The following is a 26,233-nucleotide window of genomic DNA, read 5'->3' as shown; positions in this document are numbered from 1 at the left end:
AGTGGTGGGCAACTGACGCACCCTCTGCAAGTCACACTAACTTAATTGAAGGGTGTATAAACTTTGTCTCGGCAGGATCTCCTTTTCTGCACGGTGAACGAAGTCCTTGCCTTTACACCCAGAAAGAACTATTTCATCAAATACAGTCTGCCTTGAACGGGAACTCATTGGCTACAACTGTCAGTTGAACTGCTACACGAAGTACGTATTTGTATATAAAGGACAGCGCTTAGTTTGACGGCACTGTGACCGGGGAGGGCTTCAAGTGTTCCAACCCCCAAGTAGTGCAGCGTAAGCCATCCTAATCGAACGTCCTAATTGTGCATTTTAAAACAAAAAATGCACTCTGCCCCGCGCGAAGCGCGGGTAAGTAAGCTAGTATATATATACACGTCCTCTATGGCTCCGTATAGTCTTAGCGTGCGTCTTTGTGTTTGACGAATTCTTACGGAAGCGTTTTTTATCTCAGGTTAGCTATACGAGCTTCTGGATTAGGGATATTCCAATCTCTCAAGAAGATAAGAACAATCGAAAACTACGCATTCAGTGAATGCAGCCTTCAGGTATGCAGATGACGGCGACGTAATTTAGGATTGTTACGAGGTTACCGTAAAAGTAGCGAACGTCCTGACAACTTCACGGTGCGTACTAGTAGTGTATCCGTCCAACCGCTGTAAGCAGCCGCGAATAAAGTGATCGAAGTTCTGTGATATTGGAGACTATCTTTGGGAGCTAAAGTTCGGTTGTATAGACGAGATGAGCGCCGCGAGGGAGGAAATGGAGTTACAAATTGCTCTCTTTCACGCTATTGAAACTGAAGACTTTGCGAAAGTAAGAAAATGTGTAAGAAACGGAGTCGACCTAAGCGACGAATGGAGAAATGAGCAAGGTAAAAGACTCGGTGACGATGACGTCATAGGCGTCATATGCTCCGTCTCTATCGCATTGTTGATCTGCTGAATAAAAAATTACTATTCTGTCTCCAGGACTCACGCCGCTTGAATTGGCTAGGTCGAAAACGAATTCGAAAATTGAAGCATTTATTTTTGAGGAATGCTCTCTTTACACGGCAATTATTTGTCTTCCTATGACTATAAGCGGTTATACGAGGACCGACGTCTTGGTTTGTTTTATTTTACTTGTTTTTTCCTTGTGTCATTCTTTCTTAGTTGGACAAGGACTTCTATTCTTTGAGAGCAGCTTGCTCCAATGGAGATTCTGAAACTGTTAGACGCTTCATCGAATCTGGAGTCGATATCAATAAGACAGACGTGGTTTGTGTCTCTCAGTTTGTTTTTTAAGCGTAATTCTTGACCGCTTTAGCATACCCGAGGATATTTGTGGGCAGCATGTGAGAATGATCATTTAGAAATTGTAGAAATGCTTCTCAAAGCCGATGCAGACCCCAACGATTCTCCCCAGGTTTGTTGTACATTATTATCTAAATAAACTTTCCTATACTCATCTGATTATATTATTAAATCTTTAGGCTTTGGCGGTAGCTTGCTGGTACAATCACCTGGACGTTATAAAAGTTTTAATTCGCGCCGGTGCTAACGGTAATGGAACAGACTTGATGTGTTGCCACGTTGTCTTAAAGCAATTCTATTTTTTGCTACTTTTGTTCTGTTGTTATAGAATGATCGCGGTTTATTGTGGGCTGCGTTAGAGAATAATTATCTTGAAGTAGCAAAATTATTGATTGATGCTGGGGCAGATATGTCACAGACATACGAGGTTGACAGCAGCGTGGCGACATATTGAGACATTTTTTTGACAAAATGATCTCTTTAGGCTGATGAGACGCTTTTGCTAAGCGCTCTCGAGAAGAATCGGATCGATTTTGCAAAGCTATTAATAGATTCTGGAGCGAATGTCAATCAGTCCAACGAGGTTTGTTCTTTATTGTTTTTGCGTATATGACGCTTACCTCTATAATGGATTTTTAGTTTGGAGAGTTTCCTTTGGGAACAGTCTGTGATCGTGGTAACGTAGAGCTTGCGAGAATCTTAATCAATGCTGGAGCTAACGTTGACGATTCTTCGGTTAGTCGTTTTTTTTGCAAGGATTGTTTTACTTAATTAATTTATGGGGTTTTTAGAACGATACAAGGTGCTTGATTAAAGCATGTCAAAAAGGGTGCTTTGAAATTGCTCAGCTTTTGATCGACGCTGGAGCGAATGTCAATGAACATTGGGTTCTTAACTTTTTGTTAGGATTGGCTATGTCTATCTCTTTTTTTTCGATTGTTCAGCTCGATTATTCTGCACCCTTGTTAGAAGCGTGTTCGAAGGGTCATGTCGGAATTGTGAAGCTTTTACTGGCCAAAGGAGCTGATGTCAATTGGAAAGACTATGTATGTCGGTTTTACGCGTATTGACATGTTCATGTTTAATTCGGGATTTCGCAGCATCAAGCCTGGCCTTTGCAAATCGCTTGCTCTCGTTGTAATATAGAACTTGCAAAGGTGCTAGTTGATGCTGGAGCTGATGTCAATCAGACTAATAAGGTTGGTAGTGCATTTTACGGTATGTGCTCTGCTTAGTTAACCGTTTTCTTTTCTCAGCGCGGGCAGTCAGTTCTTCACTTCCTTGCTCGTTCGTATTCGTGGAGAGATACTGGTACTTATAGCATTGTCTTTTTTTCTTGAAATTGTCTTTCAGATCAACACAGCGATCTTGTGACATTCATTCTTCGGTCTAGTCCTTCACTCATCGACATTCCGGATGAGGTTAAATAAGATTTATTGAATTTTTTAGAGGTGTCCAGTACATAATACCTGCTTTGGGTTGTGTTTTATATTTGTAGTGTAGATTATTGGGGGAAAAATTTTTACTCTTTCTTTTTCAGAATAGATGCCTTCCTCACGAAATTGCTCCTACGTCGCAGGCACTTTTCGAAGCATGGGTTAATTGCTTGCTTAGTAGGAGTTGCCAATTTCTTCTCTTATACTACTTCCTTTAGACGTCATATCGATACTCCAAGCTGTACTCGCACGGCACAACAAAGCCCACAAAGATCAAAGTCTGCGTAGTTGGAAAGGAAAGAGCTGGCAAGACAACCCTCATCAAAACGCTACAGAATATCGATTGGCGTGAAGGGGGCGACGATGTGCGTACAGCCAGCATGGACGTGACCGCAGCGACCGTCGACTCAGCTGGCGAGCTGGTCTTTTGTGACTTTGCAGGGCAGCCTTTCTTCTACAAGACGCACGGGCTTTTCTTTTCCGAGACTACGACAATGTTTCTTCTGGTTGTCGATTCGACTCAGAGCTGCGACCAGCTCAGAGAGTCCAGTCACTTCATTCTGTCGTTTGTGAAATGCAGTGGAGCCTTCACTGAAAAAGCAAACGTCTTAGTTTTAGGGAGTAAAAAGGATTTGCTCTCTGATTTGAAATGTGGAGAGGTTCGTTTTCGACGACTTTTTCGGTACCTGAAAATAACGTTTGGCGCTTGGTTTAACTTTCAAGAGAATTACTTTCTCTTGAACTGTCGAGATCGAAGCTCAAATCAGTTAGGTCTTCTGAGAAAAGCTATTGGCGTTGCCAAAGAGAAAACAATTGAGGTACTGAAGATGCAGTCTTTTTGTTTGCGTGTCATATCTCTTTCATGTTTGCAGACTTCAAGCGATGTTCCTATTATTGTTGACGCGGCCGTTTCATCCTTCTTACCTACACTGCGCAATCCCTCTGATACGTCTGCTGTGCCGCAGAAAATTTGCTATTCGTTTTCAAACGAGTCAGCTGAATCAATAAGGGAAAAGTGTCTGGCTCTTCTGAAGAGTAGGGGATTATTGACTCCTGAAAAGGTTCTGCTGAGTGAACATAGATAGTTGTCTGAGTGAAAGCTAAAGGTTTTTTTAGGAAAATCGTTGCATGGATTCCGATGTTTTTAGGCAGATAATGGTTGCAAGCATCTATCCTGGCCTTACGGAACAGGTTCAAAGGTTGCTTGTTGAATTTTTGCAGGGTATTGGCGAGGTGCGTATATTTATGACAGATTTCCATTGTCTGCAAAGTGCGTCTCTTCGTAGATATTTGTCATGGAAGACAAAATAATTCTCGAGCTTTCATGGCTGTGTCATAGCGTCCTTGGTCCTCTTTTGTCTCCTGACGAGTTTCAAATCACTCTCTCCTGTTCTCCTCCTGGAACAACGACAAAGGAGAAAATCCAAAGAGCACTCGAAGCTTTCAACAATCAGAAATGGGATAATATCGACGAAACGCTATCACTTCTTTGCAGTTTGGAAATTTGCTTTGAACTTTCAGATAGGCCCAACGCATATCAATTCCCAGCGCTAATTCAACAAGAGCGTCCACCTGAAATATGGTGTATAAATGCCCTAATGACGGTATACGTTGGTCGTCGCTGGAAACGAGAAGACGAGACTGATATAATAACCCCAGGCACAATGCCGTTTCTTCAGTGCCACGTTCGCAATACTGAATGTTTCTGTGGCTTGGAGCCGGTACTGTGGCAGGGTGGTCTGATGATCAAGAAAAGAATTGACGAATTTTCGCTAGAAGGAATGGTAATTCTGCAAGACGTGGACAAGGCCTTAGACTTTGTTGTACGAGGTCCTGAGCATTCAGAGGGAGAATGCATCAAACTACTCAAGGACCTCATGAGCACGGGCGAAAAGGTTCTTCAAGAGAAAAGTCCAGGAATGGAGAGAGACCTGTGGTACATAAGTTCCTCTGAATTGAAAGAACTGAAAGAGTCTCCTGTGGCGTACAGAAAGGAAACGGTCGAAAAGGTAATAAATATTTCAAAGAAGTCTAGCGCCTCACTCTCCGAGGGAACGATCGAAGAAACCCTTAAAGAGCTCTTTGCTCTTCCTGACAACCACATTGATTATCTTTCTTATAAAACGCGTCGTGCAATAGATACTTGCCTTGAGAAAGATGAAGTTGGAAGGAACGCTCTTGCCAACGCCTTGCTTCACCTATCGCCCGCTGACATGGTAAAAAGCGCAATTTCGGGCGACATGATCGCTCTCTGGAGTGAGAATCTTAATGCCACAGCTCAATCCTTGGCTAACGCTGCGCAAAGAAATGACGTACTATATTTGCTCTCTCTTTTACATGGCGAAGGTGCTATTAAACTTTCTGCTGATGAGGTCAGACATCTTTCTTATAATTTTTTCGAGTATCTGATTCTTTTTTTATTAATTGTTTACGCAGGAAGCGGCAGCGTCTCAGAATCTACGAGACTTGCTAAATCGTCCAACTTGCTCTAGTCAGAAAATAGGTGTGTATGAGAATTTCATTGAGTTGAAATTCAAGCTCTTTCTTTTCAGATATCGGTTCCAACCTGATCTCTTTTCCTCTTGATGATGCTATGGTTTCGGAATGTCTGGATTTTAAAATGGCTGTTGCTAAAGTTGGAAACAATGAATGGAAGGCTATTGGCGAATATCTAGGATATAAAACCTATGAACTTACAGATCTTCCTCCCCTGGATACAAACAGTAAAAGGCTTTGCCACCTAATTGATCAGTGGTCAGCGAAAAAAGGGAGGAAAGCAAATATTGGCGAGCTGTTAAGTGCTTGCCAAAAAGCAGGAGTACCTCTGCCTCTAATCAAAGCGGAATATTCTAAAAGTCACTTATCATAGCATGTGACTGTGACAGGTCTAGTTTCGATGGACTTTGCTTGATGAAGTTTCAATTTGTGGGCTTGTATGATTATCGATTGTCGTTTGTCGTCATGGTCCTAAACACTGCATGCATCGTGGCCGTACACCGGTAACGGATTCATAAATTACGTAGATAGCATACGCATATGCGTAATTGAGATCTGCCCATTGGTCGCTCCTTTTCGGCGGGGGTGTTGGCGTCCGGGAGTTTATCTGAAGTGTCAGAAGTGTTTCTTTGTCTCTACTCTCCGTCCTGAATCCTGATTCCCGAAGAACTACGGCGCCGCATGCTGGATCGGATTTGCCGTCGCGATTGGAGACCATCGCGATTTTGTAAGCGTACTCTCGGTCAGCTTTCTCGTTGTCGATCATATCTGTCGCAGCGCGCATACCTAGAGCGGCGTCGCGCGTCTAAGCATGCAATGCGCGACGTGATCGTTTGTACTCTCCGACCACTTTTCGCCACGCTCGTGGACGCGACGACGCTCGTATAATCCTCTCGCATCTAAGCAATCCCTCATCGCGTTCACCTGCCGTTTGTTTCATTTCATTTCCTCTTTCTTCTTCTCTAGTTCGGCAATGAAGAAAAGAAGAGAATGGCACGTGCGATGCGAGCGCGATGAAAAGGTTCGCATCGACACATAGGGGGCCCCACTGGTGTAGGCGTTCTTCCTGCGACGTACACGGCGCTGAGTGCCTGCGACGCCACTGCCCGCGCTTGTGGGCATAGAAAAATTTCCGACAGTCTACGTTAGTTTTCACGGGTCCGCTCGTTTTGCATTTGGGTTTTAGTCGGCGGCTACTAGTAGGGTAGGGCGTTTTGTGTAGTTACTAGTAGGCTTGTAGGTCCTCCCCCACGTGCTACATGTAGAGTAGGACCTCGGCTTTCGGACATTCTGCGATTTCGGACGCTCGCACAGCAAATCTAGCCAACCGATTCTGGCTTCCTATGGCGCATTTTAAAGCCCAATCCCTGTCAGGAAGATTTGCTTGAACGCGAATCAATAGACCAAACCCTCACGATTTTATTAGAAGATTAGCGCGCGCAGGTCAAAACCTCCGCTTTCGGACAACGGTATCGCTTTCGGACACGTAGGCGTAGCTCATTCAAATTTTAATGTTTCGACAAGAATTATTTTTCACAGAATCCTCTATCATAGAGCTTTCGAACGCAGTAAAGTTTTAGCTAAATGGTCAAGTCTATCGCCTGCTAAAAATCGACGAACGCACCGACATCGCACCTCGGTTTTCGGACACCAGTTATTCCGTTTGCAAAGGCCAAATCCGTTTCTAAAACACTACTCTGAATTTTCTGTAAGGTATTTGAGACGAATTTCAAAAGCTGATTGAAAACGAGTAACTTTGCTAAGCAATTGGGCGGTTTAGTGCCGCACAATGCATTTCTCGGGTTTGCTTTAGTAGCAATAAAACTAAAAATAGCAACGAAAATAACCAAACTGGTACAGAAGCAAGCGGTGCGAAGAAAAAGTCACCCTAAAACTTCGTTTTAATAAAAAATATGCAGTTTGTTCAAACCTTATCGTAGTGTCTGTTCATGGTATATTGCCAAGAGCTCACGATCAGGCTACGTCAAGCTGCGTTAAATATTTTATTAATATGCGTTCTAAGAATTTTAGTTTGAGTGCTCCTATATAAAGATCAAATTTTAGATTCTTGGTATCACACTCTGGCTGTGATACCTTCATGAAACTCGATTTTGCTAAAAATGTACTTGCTCTACTTAGGGAAGAGCACTCCAGAGACAGATACTGTAAAAAGGCGTACTTTTACTGAATGTTTCTGACGTTGCTATTAATATCAGCACGGCAAATGAATTTGGCGTAAAGTACTGTATGCGACAGATTTTTTCAATAAAACGAAGTTTTAGGGTGACTTTTTCTTCGCACCGCTTGCTTCTGTACCAGTTTGGGTATTTTCGTTGCTATTTTTAGTTTTATTGCTACTAAAGCAAACCCGAGAATTGCATTTTGCGGCACTAAACCGCCCAATTGCTTAGCAAAGTTACTCGTTTTCAATCAGCTTTTGAAATTCGTCTCAAATACCTTACAGAAAATTCAGAGTAGTGTTTTAGAAACGGATTTGGCCTTTGCAAACGGAATAACTGGTGTCCGAAAACCGAGGTGCGATGTCGGTACGTTCGTCGATTTTTAGCAGGCGATAGATTTGACTATTTAGCTAAAGCTTTACTGCGTTCGAAAGCTCTATGATAGAGGATTCTCTGAAAAAAAATTCTTGTCGAAACATTAAAATTTGAATGAGCTACGCCTACGTGTCCGAAAGCGATACCGTTGTCCGAAAGCGGAGGTTTTGACCTGCGCGCGCTAATCTTCTTATAAAATCACGAGGGTTTGGTCTATTGATTCGCGCTCAAGCACATCTTCCTGGCAGGGATTGGGCTTTAAAATGCGCCATAGGAAGCCAGAATCGGTTGGCTAGATTTGCTGTGCGAGCGTCCGAAATCGCAGAATGTCCGAAAGCCGAGGTCCTACTCTAGATTTTAGCCGCCACGTACTTTAGACCATTTTTCAATGAATTTTTGAGGTAAATTACGTTGATTAGTGTATAGGCATATTTTAGGTCAATGGATTGATGAGGTTTTTATTGCCTGTTTTTTTTTGTCTTTTTCAGGATGATCTAGTTTATTTTCCATCCACGTTTATTTTCCATGCAGGATTATTATTTTCTTTGCAAGTTCCTTATTTTCGTAACAGGGTTTTTATTTTGTTTACAGGTTTTAGTTTCTCTTTAGATTCTTTTATTTTTTACAGTTTTAAAATTTTATTTGGAGGTTTATAAATCTTAGCTTCATTTTCACAGGTTTTTGCTATTTTATTTAATAATCTATTTTTTTTAGGATTTGATATTCTGATAGGCTTTCAATTTCAATTGAAAAGTATGTTGGGAAAGATTATTTCTTTATTCATTATTGTAAAATTTCTTCTGACCCCCTATTGGCAGGTGAAATGCCGGTTGAAGAAGAGAAGTCCCAAAAAGATATGGCATGAACTTTTGGGTATGTTTCTTTTACTACGTAGCGCATGCTAATTTTTCTTGTGATCTTCAGGTTATGGGAAGAGGAGTTGATCAGGAATGTGCAAGAGCGCGCGTGTTCACCCTCACTCGAGTGCGCTGCATTAGCGAGCGCGTGCTCTCGAGGTCAGTCGATTGATTGCTCGGGGTTACTGGCACTCAGTGACGGTGCGCACCTTACGCTGAGACATTGTCTACAAGGCCAAGTAAAGTTCAACTCCGATCTTTTCCTTCCGTTGCATTTAAATTTTCGGAATCTTTCTAGGTAGATCTTCTTCAATTTTTGGTCTCTTTCTAGATAGATCCTGGGATTATTCTCGTATCAAACTCTCTTATTGCGTCAGAACTTCGTGGAGAAATGAGAAAGACCGAAAGTGGCTTTGTAGGCACCTTTCGATACGTTTTTGTAGCAGTTAGTTCTTATAGTAATTGCAGAGTAGCGACAGGGTCCTGAGCATGACCATTGCATTCAATTTGAAACTGCTCCGGGGCCTCGTCTAAAAAGGTCTCGTGTGCGCAAAAAAGGACCGCGTGGCAAGCGAGGATAAAAGATCGTGTCATTTTTATTAAATATAACCCAGCCGGAAATAAACCGGAAATTGAGAAAAATTTGCGCGTAATTCTCTTCTCTTCGGCTGTCCACCTGCACACACCGCAAGGGTCCGTGCAGGCTTCGGTTGGGTAGGGGGGTCAACCTCACTACTCCCCCGTCGGAGTTTGAGCCTATTTAGTCTCTTGGCTCGGACGCCTGGGACCGGCAGCGCTCGGATGTGAGTTCTGACGGCCTGATTCCAGGGGGACCGCTATTGTAACCCACCGCGTCTTGCCCAAGTGGGGTGGCAGTTTATCACTCATGCCACTGGAGTAGGAGATTGAATCCCCTGCGTTCGAGCCACATTTCACCTCTCTGGCTCAAGAGTTGGGCCGGTTTTATTTGATCACCTCGGGGGCCCAGAGGTGAATGAAAACATCGGAAAATTTTTCGTGTGCCTAAGTGCTTCCATAAAGCTTCCATAAACGACACGAAAACTTCTTCGCCGATTCTCCTTCAAAAAAAATACTGTCAAACTAAAATGATTGAAAAAATAATACATACGTTGGTTCAGTTGTTGTCACACCGTCGTCGCACCTTTTTCATTTTATCGTCACCGGGAAGTGACCTAAAACCCAATTTATGAAAGACACGGTAAAGTTGTTTTACAAATTTTGGTCTACTTTACTACTACAGTAGTGAAGCTCGCTACGGATAAAGGCCAATACAAAACGCCGCTTTTACCTTCAGGAGGAGACGGCTGCAGGACGAAACCCCGATTGCGGTCAGTTCCTTTGTAGATCCTAAAGATATATAATTTATTTATTTTAGTTTAATTCTAATGGGGGTCTAGTGTACCATGTTGTAATGCAAAGTCTTTCTTATCTAAAGCAAATGAACTTGATTTGGGAATGTCTTGGGGAGGAACTCCAAATCCATTCAGTTCCTTCTATAGAGACATCATCACATTCATCGTCAAATTAGGAGATTTACGTACATTTTTGACGAGAAATGCTGACAGTTCTGCTTTGGGTTTTTCGACTGAGACTCTGTCCTTTGGTTTCCTTGGACAAAACTGTACCCAAATCAAACTCAACAACCTAAAGAAAAACAAGATATTCATCGCTATCTTGATTTCTCACTTTTATTATTGTATCATACCTTAGAATAGACGGGATCTTGACTCTCTTCATCACCGTATTCCTTCCACAAATGAGTTTCACGTAGATTGGCTTCCATCCATACAAAATCCCCCAAACGAAAATGACCTAGGAGAAGAGTCGGTTTCAACCTTTGACGTCATGAATTCATACCAGTGCTTTTGAAATAACCCATTGTCATTCTATCCATGGGAAAGTAGGCAAGCAAAGCTCCATACTTCGGTGACATGATACTAATTGTTATCCGATCCGTCACAGATCATTGAGGAATACCATCGCCAAAAAATTCAACCAAAGAACCACTCACACCCAATCCACAAAGATGCTGGAAAAATGCAAAGGAATAATTATTTTTTTGATTTTTATTTAATGAAGCTTCGTTATTGCTAACACTATGTCTGTAGATGCGACAAGATCTCCAATCTTGTTCATAGATTTTATATCCAATTACGTCTGGCATTGGCATGGCAACAGAACGTCCCATTAGAATGCTTTCAATTTCAATTCCACATAAGCCTAGAGAGAAAAATTCAATTAAAATTAATTATTCATATTAGTCTTCTTACCCCATGCAAGTATTCCCATTCCATTCCTCAGGGAATGTGAGGATCTGTGCCTAAAACACAATGCGGATAAATTTATCCGTCTTCGTTGATAACAATCCGATTCAGGTACTCAAAATGAATCTAAACGAAATATTATACTCAGAAAAATACGACATTCCTAATGATTTTACCTCTGGAGGAACTCCCAATCCGGGTGCTATTGCCATGGTAACATTTTCCAAAGCAAGTCCAGCCCACTTCAAAAATTGAAATAATTACCTATTGCGTAAGAAATCCATTTTTTCGTTTCTCTATGCCACGGCTTCCGACCTGAAGCGACGATACGCGTAAGAGAACCATGGTAACCGTGACGCGCTTTGCCTTCCCGAATCCAAACGCTGCGAAACTGCGGGGCACCGAGGCTCGACGAGAGTGGGATCCCTTCCGCGAGATACGTACGTGTCCCGTGCGCTCGCGAAATCGACGAGCGCTCTGAAAGAAATGGAGTTCGCGGCTGACAAAAAACGGCCGGACAAAAAATGGACTCACGCAATAGCGTTCGCGCTGGCTTGAAGCGGATTTCGGCTTTTTTGCTCGAATCGAGAAGCGCTTCGACGTGTTCGCATCCGATTTCGACGTCGTCGCAGTTGCGCATGCACGATTCGAGGAAGATTCAAGACAAAAGGCAAGACGTTCTAAAGAAAAGACGGACGAAATGGTTTAGATCGTAATAGCGAAGTTTCGCTTTATCGCTGCCTTCCGAGCGTTTGATGTACTTCGAGAACGACTTTTCTGCCATTTTCGATGTCGTTCAAAGCGACGGAGACTGCGTACGACTAGATATGAGGCTCCCGGCGCTATCGTAATCCTCTACGTCACAGTCACGTGATAATCCCAGTGCGCTCTCGTTAAGTCATAAAAGCAGCCACACCGTTAATTAAGAAATGCAGCAATCCATTGAAGACTTTAGAACGCTAACGTCACCTTGCAACGCCCAAACAGCTTGTGGGAACGACGGTCTCACTTGTGGATTACGATCTTGGCACTTTTCTAAAAGAATGTTATAATATGACGGTGCTTCTGATACTGCTTGTCCTTCTGGCAATTTGCGACCCTGCTCAGCTTTGTAATGAATTACCCTTTCAGCTAAGCCTACACAAAACGATCTTAATCTGTTCTACTAATTGGTTTTCCTAACCTGTGTACGGTCGAGCTTTCTCACGAATTTCCCACAATAAAACTCCGTAGCTGTAGATGTCAACTTTTCGTGCTTCTTCTAATCCCACACGCCTGGCTCCGCCTTCGTGAAATTCAACTCGATATCGCTCAGGAGCGATGTACGTAGCAGTGCCGGAAGGCAACGAGCCAGCTGACTGATAGCTCGTCACTGCGCTGAAAATAGACATTTTCGAGAAGCCAAAATCGCAAATCTAAAAAGCATCTAAACTTGGCAGGCCATAGCCTCCCTGGTCACTCACCTTGCAAATGAAATCATCACCTTTCTTTTCGACTAATATGTTATCAGATTTTAAGTCGTAGTGAATGACAGAAGGATTATTGTAGTGGAGATGAACCATACCAATTGCAATTTGCTTGGCAATCGTTATTCTTACGTCCATCCTTTGAATAGCTTCGGTGCCAGAAGAGAGGAGCTGCTGCAAGTTGCCTCCGCTTACAAACGCCGTTATAAGAGCGTAGTGTCTTGGAACTGCGCAGAGTCCTATCAATTCGATGATGAAACGATGAGGTTTGACTCGGAGAAGAATGGATGCTTTCTTCTCAAAATCCTCGCACTCTCTTCATTACTGAAAAAATAAGAATTATTGGCAAAAAAGATGTCAACTCACGTCTTTTCTCTTCTTTGTCTAAAAGCCCTGAAGACTTTGACAGCGACAGTTTGCTCTTTCTCGTTCTTTTTCAGTGTCGCCTTGTACACCTCCCCGTATGCGCCCGAGCCAATGAAATCGTCCGCTTCGTCGTATTTCAGTTCGTCTCGCTCAATTAGGAGATCTCCAATCAATGTCTAGAGTTGAAATTAGAAAGAGTTATGAACTTCCGTGTAAAGATGAGTACTTGTTCCTGCTCTGCGTCACGTGGATCGGCTATTTGACACGGAAGCGGACATAACTCCAAACTCTAAACAAAAAAATGACATTACCATGATTACATATGTATTGATTATGCACATACCATTGGGGCACGTGATGATGACGTTTCGGAAATACCTTTGAAGCCATCTGATATCAAATCTAATCAAACACGGTTTATTGCATTTGTCAAAATTTGATTAAATTACCTAATTTTAAAATGTCTAAAAGAGACTCTGGTTTGAATGTTTTCAAATCCTTTGTTCCTCCAAATCGTATTAGAAATAGATCATCTTTCCTCCATAGAGAACATGTCGACTGATATGCAGTTCCTATAACCTTATCAGTCAACGTTACCTGTATAAACAAAAATTCAGATTATAGCAATAATATTAAATATTCGTCAGTACTATATAACATTGTTGAGAATCAATAACAATGAAATGAGCAATAGAGACCATGCTATTGTCATTGGTCACTCCCCACAAGACGATAGCACATCGTCCTAAGCCGGGAATATCAACAACACTTGTTGAATGACCCCGTAAGTGAAGAAGTTGATGTGGTCCATCCAAATGAACTTGGATCCACTCCTAAATAAACAAATTAAAATATTAACAAACAAATACAAACAAATACAAACAAACAACTCACCGTTGAGTTCAAATGAAAAACGTAAACATCATCGAAATACTTTGCATCATTATAACCGCCAATAAGAATTGCTCGATTAAAATCAACTGCAGTGAAGGAATGTGAGGATCGAGGATGTGGTTTTTTTCCTGTGCATTGAGCTGGAATCCAATTCCCTTCAAACAGATGCCTATATTCAATTCAAAATAATTTTATACGTCACTCACTCTTTTGGATGGAAAACAACCAAACTTCATTGTTCCTCCCCCTGTTAGGAGATTTCAAAGAAGGAATGAATTGAGATCCGTCTGGTATTGGTGAAACAATAGCTGTTCCGTATCCGCCCATCATGACGAGATGTTCGTCTCCTTTCTTCCCTAACACGCACATTCCATGGTTCGTTCTCTCGCTGGGCGTTAATTGGTCATTGGAATGGATTCGTTGCCATTCCAACGTCGATCCATCCAATTTGTGAATATCGTTTAAATAGACAGGACGATCATCAGACGACAAGTAGAAACCCCCAAATTGATAAATGTCCCGATTTTGGACGACACCGATTTGTGCGTGAATACATGGATGAGGAATGTCGGATTGGGATATTGCTAGTCGTTTATTCCATTCGCTCGTAGAAAGATTCAAACACTCGATCACATCATGAGAGCAATAGAACTTCTTTCCCGTCAATTCTCTCATCGCTTCTCCTCCCCAAAGAAGCATTTGGTGATCGATAATGACAGAGACGTGTCCCTGTCGAGATGAGAGACCCGTGGAAGACATCTTCAACTGAAAACGCCGTTGAAGAAGACAGAACGAAAGCAATTCTAGAGACACGCCCCAATCGAGAGAACACCCCTTAAAAATATCTCAAAAATACCTTTGCAAGATCAACGAGACGATCTTTCGATCAGACAGCACCAACAGATCAATTTCGTGCGTCGCACACGGCAAAAAACAACAGAAAAACGAAGAATTCTGATGGAATCTTCTTGACAATGCGCATGAGCACATTTTCACTCCCACTTTCACGTGAACGAACAATGAGCGTATGCAAAGCGACTTGCGCCATTAATAGATGCGATGCACACAGCCAAACGACTAAAAGAATCAATAAAACAAATTAAAGTGCGCATGCGCAACACACTCACTTTTTGTAAAATTCAAAGTTCACGGCAGCTCCAAGAGAAAATGCTAAAATCATATCAAAGCACCTATTATACAAAAATAGTCAAAAACTGAAAAAGCACCCCACGAGAATCTCCTGCGAAGATATTTATATCATAGACATCTACAACCCGTTTATTAATTCCTAATTGTATATTCAACAAAGTTATGTTTCACTTGATTTAGTGGTCGCCATCATTTGCAAGTTCTAAGACACTCGTGTCGCCTTCTAGTATCCAAACCGCTTCTCGAAACGTTGGCCTCGAGTCCGGGCTCAAATCGGTGCACTTATACAAAAGACTATTGTAGTGTGGCGGAGCTTGGGACGCTGCCTGGCCCTTGGGAAGTCTGGCACCCTGCTCGGCTTTCAGATGAATAGCATATTTTGGCAGACCTACATAAAATTAGACAAGACTGTTTATTATAATATTTGCTCTAACCTTTGTAGGGTGGGCTTCTTTCGCGAATTTCCCACAATAAGACTCCGTAACTGTATACGTCGGATTTCCTGGCTTCTTCTATCTTTACACGTCGACTTCCGCCTTCGTGAAATTCGGCGCGATATCGCTCAGGGGCGATGTAGGCAACGGTGCCCTTAGGAGTCGATCCAGGCGCTTGATCGCTCGTCACAGCGCTGCCATCGGCAATTTTCGACAGACCAAAGTCACAAATCTACGAGAACGGTCACGTCATATAAATTGAAAGTTCTCAGAGTAATTCACCTTGCAAATAAAGTCGTTACCCTTTTTTTCGACAAGAATGTTGACCGCTTTTAAATCGTAGTGGATGATAGGAGGACGATTGTAGTGAAGATGAACCATACCGATTGCAATTTGTTTTGCAATCGATATTCTCACCTCCATCCTTTGAATCGCCGCATCGTCGGAAGAGAGGAGATCGTGCAAGTCGCCTCCGTTCACAAACGCCGTTATAAGAGCGTAGTGTCCGACGTTGGTGCAACGTCCAATCAAATTAATGATGAAACGATGAGGAGCGATTCGGAGAAGAATGGATGCTTTCTTCTTGAAATCGTCGCACTCTCTTCAAAGAAGAATTAAAAAATCAGAAGCGAGTAACTTTCAACTCACTTTTTCGCTCTTCTTCGTTTGAAACTCTTGAATACTTTGACAGCAACCGTTTGTTCTTCCTCGTTTCTTTTCAGCGTCGCTTTGTATACTTCTCCGTATCCACCTGAGCCAATGAAATCGGTCTCCTCGTTGTATTTGAGTGCGTCTTGATTTATTTCAAGAGAAGGATCCTCAAGAGATACCTAGAGATACATTAGAAAGAACAACAAATCTATAAGTAAAAACCAGTTACTTGTTTCTGCTCTGCGTCATCAGGATGGGGAAGTTGACACGGTAGCGAACATGACTCCAAGCTCTACACAAAAACTGATATCCCCATAACTATGTATGTATTGATTACGAACATACCAATGGGACACGTGACGATGACAATCCGGAAATACCTTTGAAGCCATCTGATTTCAAATCTAATCAAACACGGTTTCTTGCATAAATCAAAATTTAATTAAATTACCTAATTTTAAAATGTCTAACAGGGCCACTGGTTTCCATCTTTTGAAATCATTTGTTCCTCCAAATCGTATTAGAAATAGATCATCTTTCCTCAATAGAGAACACGTCGACTGAAATATAGTTTGTGTAACCTTATCAGTCAGCGTGACCTGTAAAAATAATAATCAAATTACGGTAACAATGTTAAATATTCGTTAGGACTTTATGACATTGTCGAGAATCAATGTCAATGAAATGACAAAAGGAGACCATTCTATCGTCATTGGTCAATCCCCATAAGACGATAGCACATGGTCCAGGAATATCAACAACGTTTGTTGAATGAGCAGCTAAGGGAAGAAGACGATGTGGCCCATCCAAAAGAACTTGGATCCACTCCTACAAAAAACAAATTATAATATCAACAAACAAATACAAACAAACAACTTACCATTGAGTTCAAATGAAAAAAATAAATATCATCGAAAAAGTTTGTACCATGACCACCGCCAATGAGAATTGCTTGATTACTATCAATTGTAGTGAATGAATGCGCGGATCGAGGATGTGGTTTTCTCCCTGTGCATTGAGCTGGAATCCAATTTCCTTGAAAAAAATGTCTACATTGAATTCAAAATAATTTTACACGTCACTCACTCTTTCGGATGCAAAACAACCAAACTTCATTGTTAAACCCCCTGTCAGGATCATTTGAAGAAGGAATGAATTGAGATCCGTCTGGTATCGGTGAAAGAATCTTTGTTCCGAATCCGCCCATCATGACGAGATGCTCGTCTCCTTTCTTCCCTAACACGCACATTCCATGTGAGGATCTCCCGCTGGGCAACGTTGATTGGTCATTGGAATGGATTCGCTGCCATTCTAACGTCGATCCATCCAATTTGTGAACATCGTTCAAAAAGACAAGACGGCCATCAGATGATTTGTAGCGACCCCCAAATTGATAAATATCCCGATTTTGGACGACACCGATTCGTGCGTTGATACATGGATGAGGAATGTCGGATTGGGGGATGTTCGATATTACTCGCCGTTTATTCCATTCACTCGTCGAAAGATTCAAACACTCGATCACATCCTGAGAGCATAAGAACTTCTTTCCCGTCGATTCTCTCGTCGCTTTTCCTCCCCAAAGAAGCATTTCGTGATCGATAATGACAGCGACGTGTTCCTGTCGAGATGAGGGACCCGTGGAAGACATCCTTCAACTGAAAACGCCGTCGAAGAAGACGAAAGCGATTCTAGAGACACGCCCCAATCGAGAGAACGCCCCTTCAAAATATCTCAAAGTACTTTATCTAGAATATCGGTCGGTAAAACGACACCAACAAATCGACGTGGCGTGTCAAACACGAAGAAAAAGGAGATCCAAATGACTTTTTACACGTGCGCATGCGCAAACGCGTCACATGTAAATCATTAACCCAATTCCACGTGAGAACTCTTTATAGTACAAACTAATAATAATGTCAGATGCTAAGAATAATAGAAGCATGCCCTCAAACTTCCAGAAGACTTTAGAAGGCTGACTTGCCTTGCAATGTCCAAACAACTTCTCTGAACGTTGGTCTCACCTCTGGATTGAATTCTGTGCACTTATCCAAAAGAATGTTATAAAATGACGGTGATTCTGATGCTGCTTGTCCTTCTGGCAGTTTTTCGCCTTTTTCGGCTCTGTAATGAATTACCATTTCTGGCACGCCTACACAAAACAATCCTAATAGATATTTTATTTAAGTATCTATTTGCTAACCCTTGTACGGTCGGTTTTCTCGCGAATTTCCCACAATAAAACTCCGTAACTGTATACGTCCGCTTCTACGTTCACCTCCATGGGAGTCAATTCGATATCGCTCAGGAGCGATGTACACAGCGGTGCCTCGAGACGTCGATCCAGACGATTGGTAGCTCGACAGTGTGCTTAGAGCAGCCAATTTGGAGAAACCGAAATCGCAAATCTAAAAAAAGACATACATAAACCTCCCAGCTCATAGTATATGGAAACACACCTTGCACACGACGTCATCCCCTTTCTTTTCAACTAAAACGTTATCAGATTTTAAGTCGTAGTGGATAACAGGAGGACGATTGTAGTGGAGATGAACCACGCCAATTGCAATTTGCTTGGCAATCGTTATTCTCACCTCCATCCTTTGAGTCGCTTCATCGTCAGAAGAGAGAAGCTCGTGCAAGTTGCCTCCGCTTACGAACGCCGTTACTAGAGCGTAGCGCCCGCCGTTGGTGCAGAGTCCAATTAAATCAATGACGAAACGATGAGGAGCGATTTGGAGAAGGATGGATGCTTCCTTCTTGAACTCTTCATACTCTCTTAAAATAAAAAGTTAAATAAATTTACAGGTACGATTAATAAAAACTGACTTATTTTCCCTTTTTCGTTTGAAAATGTCAAAAAATTTGACAGCAACCGCATGCTCTTCCTCGTCTTTTTTCAGTATCGCTTTGTAGACCACCCCGTGTCCACCTGAGCCTACGTAATTGTCCGTTTCATCTTACGTAAGTTGGGCTCGATCAATTTGGAGAGAAGGATCCAAAAGAAATACCTATAGACAAAAGTTAGATTATGATTCTTTATGAACGAGTTACTTGTTGTTTTCCCCGTTCTGCGTCACAGAGATCAGATATTTGACACGGAAGCGGACACGATTTCAAGATCTACACAAAAAAAGATATTATCATAATTATATATGTATTGATTATGCACATACCACTGGGACACGTGATGATGACGTTTCGGAAATACCTTTGAAGCCATCTGATTTAAAATCTAATCAAAAACGGTTAATAGCAAGAATCAAAATTTGATAAAAATTATAAAAATTTAAAATGTGTTAAAGAGACACTGGTTTCCGTGTTTTGAAATCATTTGTTCCTCCAAATCAAATTAGAAATAGATCACCTTTACTCAATAGAGAACACGTCGACTGATGAACAGTTCGTACAACCTTATCAGTCAACGTAATCTGTATTAATAATAATCAAATTAGAGTAATAATGTTAAATATTCGTCAGTACTTTATGACATTGTCGAGAATCAATGACAATGAAATGACATAGGGAGAACATTCTATCGCCATCGGTCACTCCCCATAAGACAATAGCAGATGGTCCTAAACCGGAAATATCAACAACATTAGTTGAGTGACTATGTAAGGGAAGAAGATGATGTGGTCCATCCAAATGAACTTAGATCCACTCCTACATAAACAAATTAGAATATCAACAAACAACACAAACAGACAACTCTTACCATTGAGCTCAAATAAAAAACATAAATATCATCAAAATACTTTGTACCACCCTACCCGCCAATGAGAATTGTTCGATTAATATCAAGTGTAGTGAAGGAATGCGTGGCTCGAGAAAGTGGTTTTTTTCCTGTGCACTGAGCTGGGATCCAATTTCCTTCAAACAAATGTCTACATTGAATTGAAAATAATTTTACACGTCACTCACTCTTTCGGATGCAAAACAACCAAACTTCATTGTTCAACCCCCTGTCAGGATGTTTTGAATGAGGAATGAATTGAGATCCGTCTGGTATCGGTGAAACAATCTTTGTCCCTTCTCCGCTCATGATGACGAGATGTTCGTCTCCTTTCTTCCCTAATACGCACATTCCATGTTCCATTCTCCCGCTGGGCGTTGATTGGTCATTGGAATGGAGCTGCAAATCGTCTGATGGCCGTCGTGTCTATTGGAACGATCTTCATTATTGGATGGATCGACGTTGGAAGGGCAACGAATCCAAAGCCTCTTTTGAGAGATGATACCACTTTATAGTGCTTTTCACGAAAACTAGTATTATCGCCACTTTTTGGAATGTCGGATTGGGGGATGTTCGATATTGCTCGTCGCTGATTCCATTCACTCGTCGAAAGATTCAAACACTCTATCACATCCTAAGAGCAATAGATCGATTCTCTCATATATAGCTGCTCTTCCCCAAAGAAGCATCTCATGATCGATAATGATAGCGACGTAGATGAGGGACCCGCGGAAGACATCTTTCAACTGAAAACGCCGTCTAAGAAGACAGAACGAAAGCGATTCTAGAGACACGACTCAAAAATAACTCAAAAATACCTTATCAAGTTTATCCGTCGGGAAAGCGACACCAATAAATCGACGTGGCCTGTCAAACACGGAGAAACACGACGATAAATTCGATAAAATGACCTTTTACAAGTGTGCATGCGCAAACTCATCACATGATGCAAATCATTAATCCGAATTCACGTGAGAACAGCAGGGGGGATATCGTTTACGATAGCCCGGGTGCCGCACATAATGTCTGCTTCGATCTACGAACGTTTGTCCAAGTTGGCGCAAAAGTCCGATGGAGCGAAGCTCCTCGACAACGTTTTAATAAGTCGTCCTTCTCCGCTTCTCGTCGTCGAATGAACCCGTTGCCTAGGGCAGAGGGGTGTTACGAGCTCTCTCAACCACACTTTTCTGGTCTCTTTTGTATTCGCTCTCCGCCGGCCTACCAGACACAGCTTCTCCGATTTGCGTGTGAACTCCACGTAGACAGTTTTTAGCACCTTCCCAGAGTCATACAAACAAATTCTTTTTACACGCCCTCTCTCCACGGAGGGTCATCAACTCTGACTAGCATATGGGGAGGATCGAACTCTCACCGACCCCGCTACGGTGTCCTCGACACGGGCCGTCCTCAGTCATTCGAGGGATCCCGGCACGTAAGACGTTGGTCAGACGCCCCGACGGGATCTTTACTTCCACTCCGGTACCGGCGCACTCGCACTTTTTATAAGGCACGTCGAGGACCAGACCTCGAGCTGTATGCCTATACCCGGATTCTCCACCACTTGTTACGCCACCGGGTTACTGGGGTATTCACTACCCTTAAGCACGGCACCAGCAGTGGGCACGCAGGCTAGGATGCTATCGGCCGACCAGGGGTTCACCGCTTGGAGACTGATTTATTTCTTCACACACGCTCACATATATAAAAGGGGTGGAGCATCACAAGCAACACACGTTACTAGAGATCGCGATCACTACAGATTCAAAAGCCGATAGTCGCAAATTGACGCTGAATACTTTCTGCTTACGACGTGTATTTGTTTCATTTAGATCAAGCACGTAGTTCCGCTACAGCACGACGTCAAACCTATGGTCAATTACGCTCTCTCTACCCTACTGCGATTCCTCGATTCTGCGCGGGGCAAATGCCACGAAAAAACCCTAGGCCAGTCTACTGCTTGTAAAGAGCTACGCTTCGGTCATCTTTGAGCTGGCAGGAAGTTGGAGAACCCTTTTGTTGTGAAAATTATACAGTATAGACGAATGACGTACACTGTCCAATATTATAATTCTTGTTCGTAGGCATGACTTTAACTGAAAAAGGAAAAGAATTAAAGCATTTTGTGGATAAAATCCCTTAAGGTGCAATGAGCGATTTCATGTATGAGTTTATATTTAGATTGAAAGCATGATAGAGTCACAGCAAAAGTAAGCACGATTAGGAAAGATTTAATTAAAGCGCAATATGTTCTTTCTTAGCCAGTGCATGATAAAGAAAAAGCGACCCAACAAATAATAGGTGAGAGCAAGAACTTTAATGCTATATATACTAGTGGACATTGATAACCGAACTGACAGAAGACATGAAGAAAAAAATGAAGACAAAACATGGAGAAAAAATCATGCCGTTATAGCGCATGAACTGACTGCGGTCAGTTTGTTGAAATGCATTGAGCACACGGAACGCTCCTTTTCCCGACAAAAGGTTCGCACGGCAACGCGTCGGTGTTGCAGGACGTTCGAACAGAAGCAGCTCTTGGGAAGGAATACGGATGATAATGTTTTTCTTTTAGAAACAACTTCAGAATTCAAAAGGTAGCAGCAATCGTTTTATTTGCTTGTACCTTGGTATGGTTCAGGATTTTCGTCAAAGCAAAACGCTTTATGTGTCAAGGCGAACGTGAATCCTTTGTATGCCGCTTTAGTTTCTCCTGGACACGTTGAAGAACCGAACTGCGTAAATGTCGCAGAGTGTGGAGTCTCACACAAGACACACGGTATCTATTGAAAAACATTCGGATTACGACTTCATTTGAAAGGATAGTTCTTTAATTAATAACAAACTCTATACGTTAACTATTTGTAAACTCAATTAATGACTTGATGCAGTCAGTCAATAAACAATAACCCTATAGACGTTTTACTAGTGGTCCTATATCAGAGGCAGTAATGCGGGAACAGGATTTTTTAGGTACGTACTTCCTAACCAAGCCCACAGCCCCAGAACCTTTTAAGCAAGTGATTCATATAAATGAATTACCAATTTGTTGTTAAGTCGTTTGAATTCTTCGCTTTTGAATCCACTGTCAGAAACCTTGTAAAGGATTCCATAGATATCGTAAAAGGAACTCTTGTGTATCATCAGATCACTTTCTTTGTACGAGTCCTCCCTTTTGCAAATATATCCTTCATGTCCAAGAACAAACCCAGAATATTTAGTCACTGATCCTTTGGGGCAAGATGTTTTACCCCACCGAGTAAAAACTACGCTTTCTGGTTGAGCAGAGCAAACTGAACAAGAAGGAATTTCTCCACGATTATAACGGAAATTGACGGCGCCGTTATCGAGAGGATTATAAAGTAGTGTAATATGAATGTAATTTTTTCTAATATTTGAAGTAACCGGAATATTTGGCAATTCCTCTGCCGGTTGCGCTACGCAAATTCTTTCGTCAAACAACCCGCTGCACAAGATTCCTGTGTACTCTGGGGTCCAATTTTTTGGACATTTATCTGGAATCATTAGAACCGATCGGCTTTTGCGAGTTAAGCATACAGCGCATGAAAGTGAAGCTTTGGGTATATCGTTAAGATACAATCCAGCAGCTCTGATGAGGTTGTAGCCCAGGTTACCGGTAACTGTTGCTTCAACAACGGCTGTTAAGGGAAGGCAAAAAATTGATGAAAACTTGATTGCAGAAACGCCCGCGTAGACAAAGTCAGCGCTCGCTGGGCATTTGCTATGACCCCAATGAGTGAACGGAGAACCAACTTGGGCTTTTGTGGGAGAACAAACAACGCAAGTAAATTCCTCTCCGGTTACTTTCCTATCCTGAACCATGTCAAGAAATTCCCATCTAAATATATACACGTATATACTTTTGATAAAATGAGTAACAAAAAATTGTCTAGAATCAATTACTTTGACAATTCTCTGGCTTCACTGGCTTTACCCAATTCAGATTTCATATTCTTGTCAACACAATGCACGCTCTCATAATAATAGTCTCCGGACATTAGATATCCGCTGTACTCTTCTCTAAAACCTTCAGGGCAATCTTGCGTGCCTAGAAAAAAGAATGCTTTATGTATAATTTGTGTTCATGAACATTTAATTTAAGAGACTTCTGGGCAGCGAATGAACAAGATGTAAATAATGGAAGCAAAACATTTTAACTAGAAGTTCGTCATTTGCAACTTGCCTGGTATCATAATTGTGCTAGTGGCGCTTATTCCGCATTCGGCGCACGATATTCCAAAGCCGTCTCGGTCTTTGAAACGTGTTTCAAGGAATGTTTTTTTTGGATTTGCTGTTGAGTAAATTGCTCCAACAAGTAATCCGCCATCTCCAAAATTATCAAAAACGTGATCACTTTGGCGAAACTTTGGAAGGCACACAGCACTTCCATTAAAACTATCAACAGACAAAATTTGAAATTAGAGATTTGTTTCAAGTATTGCGGCATGTCGTACCTAGCCACATATCCACTTTTTAAGAAATTAGATCCTTCTCGACACGTTGTTTCACCCCAGCGGACGTAGACAGTATATCCGTTGCTTGTGTCCATTTTGCATGACTTCTCTCGGCACGGTCTTTTTTGAGTAAGTTTCGGGCAGTCGTCTGGATCAAAGTAGCTAATTATTTCTCTTTCTCTCGTCAATTCCTCGCAGTTCTAAGTAGACATCAAGAAAAAAGCTTAAGAGAAAGGCGGTATGTTGGTTACAGAAGGGGAGCATTTAGTCCACTCGCCCCACAAAGTGACTCTGCAAGATAATCCTAGATATCGCAATTTAGCGTTGACGGCTATTTCTACTACTTCATCAACTTGCGTTACCTGGATCCTAGAGAAAGTTGTACAGTAATAGCTATTTGTTTTAAATTCACAACGATTTGTATAGTACAAACCAGACTCTCATCTCCCATGACGCCTTCGGCGACGAAAACGAATAAAAGCAATTGAACAGGACAAAATGTCAACATAATCTTTGGAAAATCTGCATACAAATTAGATAAATATTAGACGCATGCATAGAATAATGTAAGAGCAATGAGCCGTAGAATTGAAGTCCCTTTAACTCGATAAAGCAGAAATATCATTGTAACGCGATTTCTTATGATCACGGTACAGTGCCTGGCATGCAGCAAAAAAAAAATTTTAGTATTTGATATTAACCCTTTCGCTGAAAAAAATGTTTAAAAGAAGTCATTCCAGCAACAGTGCCAGTGAAATAAAATCTCTTTTTAACAGATACCGTTTTGGTTAAACGAGATCTCCACGCAAAGTTCGGAAATCTTTTTAATACTCACAAGTACTGAGTACTAGCGTCATCGAGACATGCAGCGTACAGTCATAGTAGCTAAAAATTTTGGTACAAAGAAATGTGTTTGACGAGAGTAAGATCTGACGGTAGTACTAGATACGTATTACTACCGTGAGGTTTGAACTGCTTAGCAAAAAAAACTATTCGATGATACCTGAACGGCGGAGAAGTCCTGTGGAGACCAGAAGGACACGGCTGCTTGTCAGCGTTTATGAGCCCCGCAACGCTATGCGAGCTCTAATATACTGACTCAGCGGATATCGTGAAATGACTATTTACAGCTGGAACAGCACCTGCAGAAAGAAAATATTACACTTCGGAAAGAACATGTTTAATTTGCTGGTTTAATATTACTGAGGAGAACAGCTGTCTCTAAAAATCCCAAAAAAGCTCAGCAAAAGCACCAGCTGCCTTCATGAATTCAAAACTCTAACATTCCAGAATAATTGAATTATGTTGTGGGTGGTTGTCTCCCTATTTTTAGAAAAATAAGTAACTGTTACGGTTACGAAAAGCAATCGGAGACAACCTACTGCATGCATAGGAAATTAAATCATTCTCGCCTGTTGGGATGAAACGATGACAATCCCAATTGGGCAAAGCAAACCAATCTTTACTTAGGGGTGCAATCCTCGAATGCAAAATTCATTAGGAAAATTTCACATCACCTTCAACCGATAGAATGACGGGATGAGCTGTTGAATAACACAAACAATCATTTGGTAAGGATTCTAGAAACTGAGTCTGCATGTGCATTCGGTTATCAGGGCAGCTGCAGCGATTTTCAGGTGCATCATAATAGCATTCATTTACGAAATAGATTTCTCTCAGCTGCAGTGCGGTCAGAGTTAGAGTTCGTTCCAAATTCAGCAGTCAAATATTTTTCTCTAGATAAGAAGATTTACGAAATAGGTGAACTAAATGTACTCGCCATACCTTCCAAACCACGAAACAACGTTTTACAGCTATTTTAACAGATTTTCAGACTCCCAAACCTTTACGGTCGACTTTTCGCTCGTACGAACTACATCTAGTCCCGTAAGGAACTTTCAACCTAGATTGTAGTCTTAACTTTTACCATCTGGGAATAGGAGAGGGTAAACTATGGCGCGTTTTCTGTGTCAAAATGAGCATTTGGAGATTATGTAGTGTAAACGCCTACCAAAATACTCTGCTTAGCCTAACGCGCGCTACCTTCTGTTGATATCGGGATGAAGAGCAGGGAAGGACTACGAGCAGAGCTTCGTGACTACTAGCTGTTTAATGCGCATCGCCGA

The 26,233-nt window shown here is 41.8% G+C and overlaps 5 protein-coding genes and 2 long non-coding RNA genes across 9 annotated transcripts; 2 read left to right on the top strand and 5 right to left on the bottom strand.

Moving 5' to 3' along the window:
* The first annotated feature begins 756 nt into the window (after positions 1 to 756).
* On the top strand, positions 757 to 1,643 carry LOC136199246 (protein fem-1 homolog C-like). Its single transcript, XM_065989420.1, has 6 exons — positions 757 to 889; positions 987 to 1,123; positions 1,170 to 1,274; positions 1,324 to 1,422; positions 1,490 to 1,559; positions 1,639 to 1,643. Exons 1-6 carry the CDS (start codon positions 757 to 759, stop codon positions 1,641 to 1,643), a joined length of 549 nt encoding a protein of 182 aa, XP_065845492.1.
* Positions 1,510 to 5,636, top strand: LOC136198851 (death-associated protein kinase 1-like). Of its 3 annotated transcripts, XR_010672888.1 has the most exons (17): positions 1,510 to 1,559; positions 1,639 to 1,737; positions 1,795 to 1,893; positions 1,950 to 2,045; positions 2,102 to 2,197; positions 2,255 to 2,356; positions 2,411 to 2,509; positions 2,567 to 2,621; positions 2,664 to 2,731; positions 2,851 to 2,907; positions 2,965 to 3,564; positions 3,619 to 3,807; positions 3,863 to 3,979; positions 4,033 to 4,755; positions 4,886 to 4,962; positions 5,024 to 5,118; positions 5,183 to 5,227. XR_010672888.1 is itself a non-coding variant. In XM_065988911.1 (16 exons), the coding sequence occupies exons 2-16, from the start codon at positions 1,720 to 1,722 to the stop codon at positions 5,613 to 5,615; spliced, it is 3,066 nt and encodes a 1,021-aa protein (XP_065844983.1). In that variant the 5' UTR covers positions 1,510 to 1,559; positions 1,639 to 1,719; the 3' UTR covers positions 5,616 to 5,636. The 3 variants fall into 3 exon arrangements, 2 of the variants coding, with proteins under 2 accessions (XP_065844983.1, XP_065844984.1); XM_065988911.1 differs by adding an exon at positions 5,299 to 5,636 and having other exon boundaries at positions 4,033 to 5,118; positions 5,183 to 5,249; XM_065988912.1 differs by lacking the exon at positions 5,183 to 5,227 and having other exon boundaries at positions 4,886 to 5,093.
* Positions 5,637 to 11,017: 5,381 nt separating this feature from the next.
* Positions 11,018 to 14,635, bottom strand: LOC136199245 (uncharacterized). Its single transcript, XM_065989419.1, has 14 exons — positions 14,522 to 14,635; positions 13,872 to 14,468; positions 13,666 to 13,820; positions 13,422 to 13,604; positions 13,221 to 13,368; positions 13,115 to 13,173; positions 12,998 to 13,060; positions 12,772 to 12,947; positions 12,403 to 12,721; positions 12,123 to 12,354; positions 11,949 to 12,076; positions 11,701 to 11,760; positions 11,116 to 11,181; positions 11,018 to 11,065 (listed from the first exon to the last, which is right to left on the bottom strand). Exons 2-14 carry the CDS (start codon positions 14,422 to 14,424, stop codon positions 11,018 to 11,020), a joined length of 2,190 nt encoding a protein of 729 aa, XP_065845491.1. The 5' UTR covers positions 14,425 to 14,468; positions 14,522 to 14,635.
* A 34-nt stretch (positions 14,636 to 14,669) lies between these two features.
* On the bottom strand, positions 14,670 to 16,242 carry LOC136199244 (probable serine/threonine-protein kinase DDB_G0271682). The gene is made up of 8 exons (XM_065989418.1): positions 16,237 to 16,242; positions 16,129 to 16,191; positions 15,897 to 16,078; positions 15,531 to 15,849; positions 15,249 to 15,480; positions 15,103 to 15,202; positions 14,793 to 14,855; positions 14,670 to 14,742 (listed from the first exon to the last, which is right to left on the bottom strand). Exons 1-8 carry the CDS (start codon positions 16,240 to 16,242, stop codon positions 14,670 to 14,672), a joined length of 1,038 nt encoding a protein of 345 aa, XP_065845490.1.
* Positions 16,243 to 18,268: 2,026 nt separating this feature from the next.
* LOC136198881 (uncharacterized) lies at positions 18,269 to 18,938 on the bottom strand. The gene is made up of 3 exons (XR_010672912.1): positions 18,729 to 18,938; positions 18,359 to 18,677; positions 18,269 to 18,307 (listed from the first exon to the last, which is right to left on the bottom strand). It is a non-coding gene; the product is annotated as an uncharacterized lncRNA (long non-coding RNA).
* Positions 18,939 to 21,826: 2,888 nt separating this feature from the next.
* LOC136199101 (uncharacterized) lies at positions 21,827 to 23,690 on the bottom strand. The gene is made up of 4 exons (XM_065989224.1): positions 23,557 to 23,690; positions 22,675 to 23,491; positions 22,259 to 22,415; positions 21,827 to 22,200 (listed from the first exon to the last, which is right to left on the bottom strand). The coding sequence occupies exons 1-4, from the start codon at positions 23,649 to 23,651 to the stop codon at positions 22,067 to 22,069; spliced, it is 1,203 nt and encodes a 400-aa protein (XP_065845296.1). The 5' UTR covers positions 23,652 to 23,690; the 3' UTR covers positions 21,827 to 22,066.
* Positions 23,691 to 23,842: 152 nt separating this feature from the next.
* LOC136199159 (uncharacterized) lies at positions 23,843 to 24,434 on the bottom strand. The gene is made up of 3 exons (XR_010672993.1): positions 24,359 to 24,434; positions 24,108 to 24,307; positions 23,843 to 24,048 (listed from the first exon to the last, which is right to left on the bottom strand). It is a non-coding gene; the product is annotated as an uncharacterized lncRNA (long non-coding RNA).
* Positions 24,435 to 26,233: the final 1,799 nt, after the last annotated feature.

The sequence above is a fragment of the Oscarella lobularis genome, chromosome 20 (assembly GCF_947507565.1).
Source record: "Oscarella lobularis chromosome 20, ooOscLobu1.1, whole genome shotgun sequence".
NCBI classification, from domain to species: domain Eukaryota; kingdom Metazoa; phylum Porifera; class Homoscleromorpha; order Homosclerophorida; family Oscarellidae; genus Oscarella; species Oscarella lobularis.
This window is presented reverse-complemented; position numbering and strand designations above follow the sequence as displayed.

Bases quoted from the DNA above. Each gene is read 5' to 3' on its own strand.
- LOC136199244 (XM_065989418.1), bottom strand. The intron at 16,079-16,128 runs GTAACTGGTTTT...ATGTATCTCTAG, and splicing joins ATGACGCAGAGCAGAAACAA to GTATCTCTTGAGGATCCTTC. The intron at 15,481-15,530 runs GTGAATTACTCT...CCGTTCTCGTAG, and splicing joins GTAACGACTTTATTTGCAAG to ATTTGTGACTTTGGTCTGTC.
- LOC136199101 (XM_065989224.1), bottom strand. From the start codon at position 23,651: ATGTCCGGAGACTATTATTATGAGAGCGTGCATTGTGTTGACAAGAAT. The intron at 23,492-23,556 runs GTAATTGATTCT...GTATATATTTAG, and splicing joins GAAGCCAGAGAATTGTCAAA to ATGGGAATTTCTTGACATGG. The intron at 22,201-22,258 runs GTACAAGCAAAT...TGTTTCTAAAAG, and splicing joins AAATCCTGAACCATACCAAG to AAAAACATTATCATCCGTAT.
- LOC136199246 (XM_065989420.1), top strand. From the start codon at position 757: ATGAGCGCCGCGAGGGAGGAAATGGAGTTACAAATTGCTCTCTTTCAC. The intron at 1,124-1,169 runs GTTTGTTTTATT...ATTCTTTCTTAG, and splicing joins ATACGAGGACCGACGTCTTG to TTGGACAAGGACTTCTATTC. The intron at 1,275-1,323 runs GTTTGTGTCTCT...TGACCGCTTTAG, and splicing joins ATATCAATAAGACAGACGTG to CATACCCGAGGATATTTGTG.
- LOC136198851 (XM_065988911.1), top strand. The intron at 2,510-2,566 runs GTTGGTAGTGCA...TTCTTTTCTCAG, and splicing joins ATGTCAATCAGACTAATAAG to CGCGGGCAGTCAGTTCTTCA. The intron at 2,622-2,663 runs GTACTTATAGCA...ATTGTCTTTCAG, and splicing joins GTATTCGTGGAGAGATACTG to ATCAACACAGCGATCTTGTG.
- LOC136199245 (XM_065989419.1), bottom strand. From the start codon at position 14,424: ATGTCTTCCACGGGTCTCTCATCTCGACAGGGACACGTCTCTGTCATT. The intron at 12,722-12,771 runs GTGAGTTGACAT...TCAGTAATGAAG, and splicing joins AGACAAAGAAGAGAAAAGAC to AGAGTGCGAGGATTTTGAGA. The intron at 12,077-12,122 runs GTTAGGAAAACC...CGTTTTGTGTAG, and splicing joins GAAAGCTCGACCGTACACAG to GCTTAGCTGAAAGGGTAATT.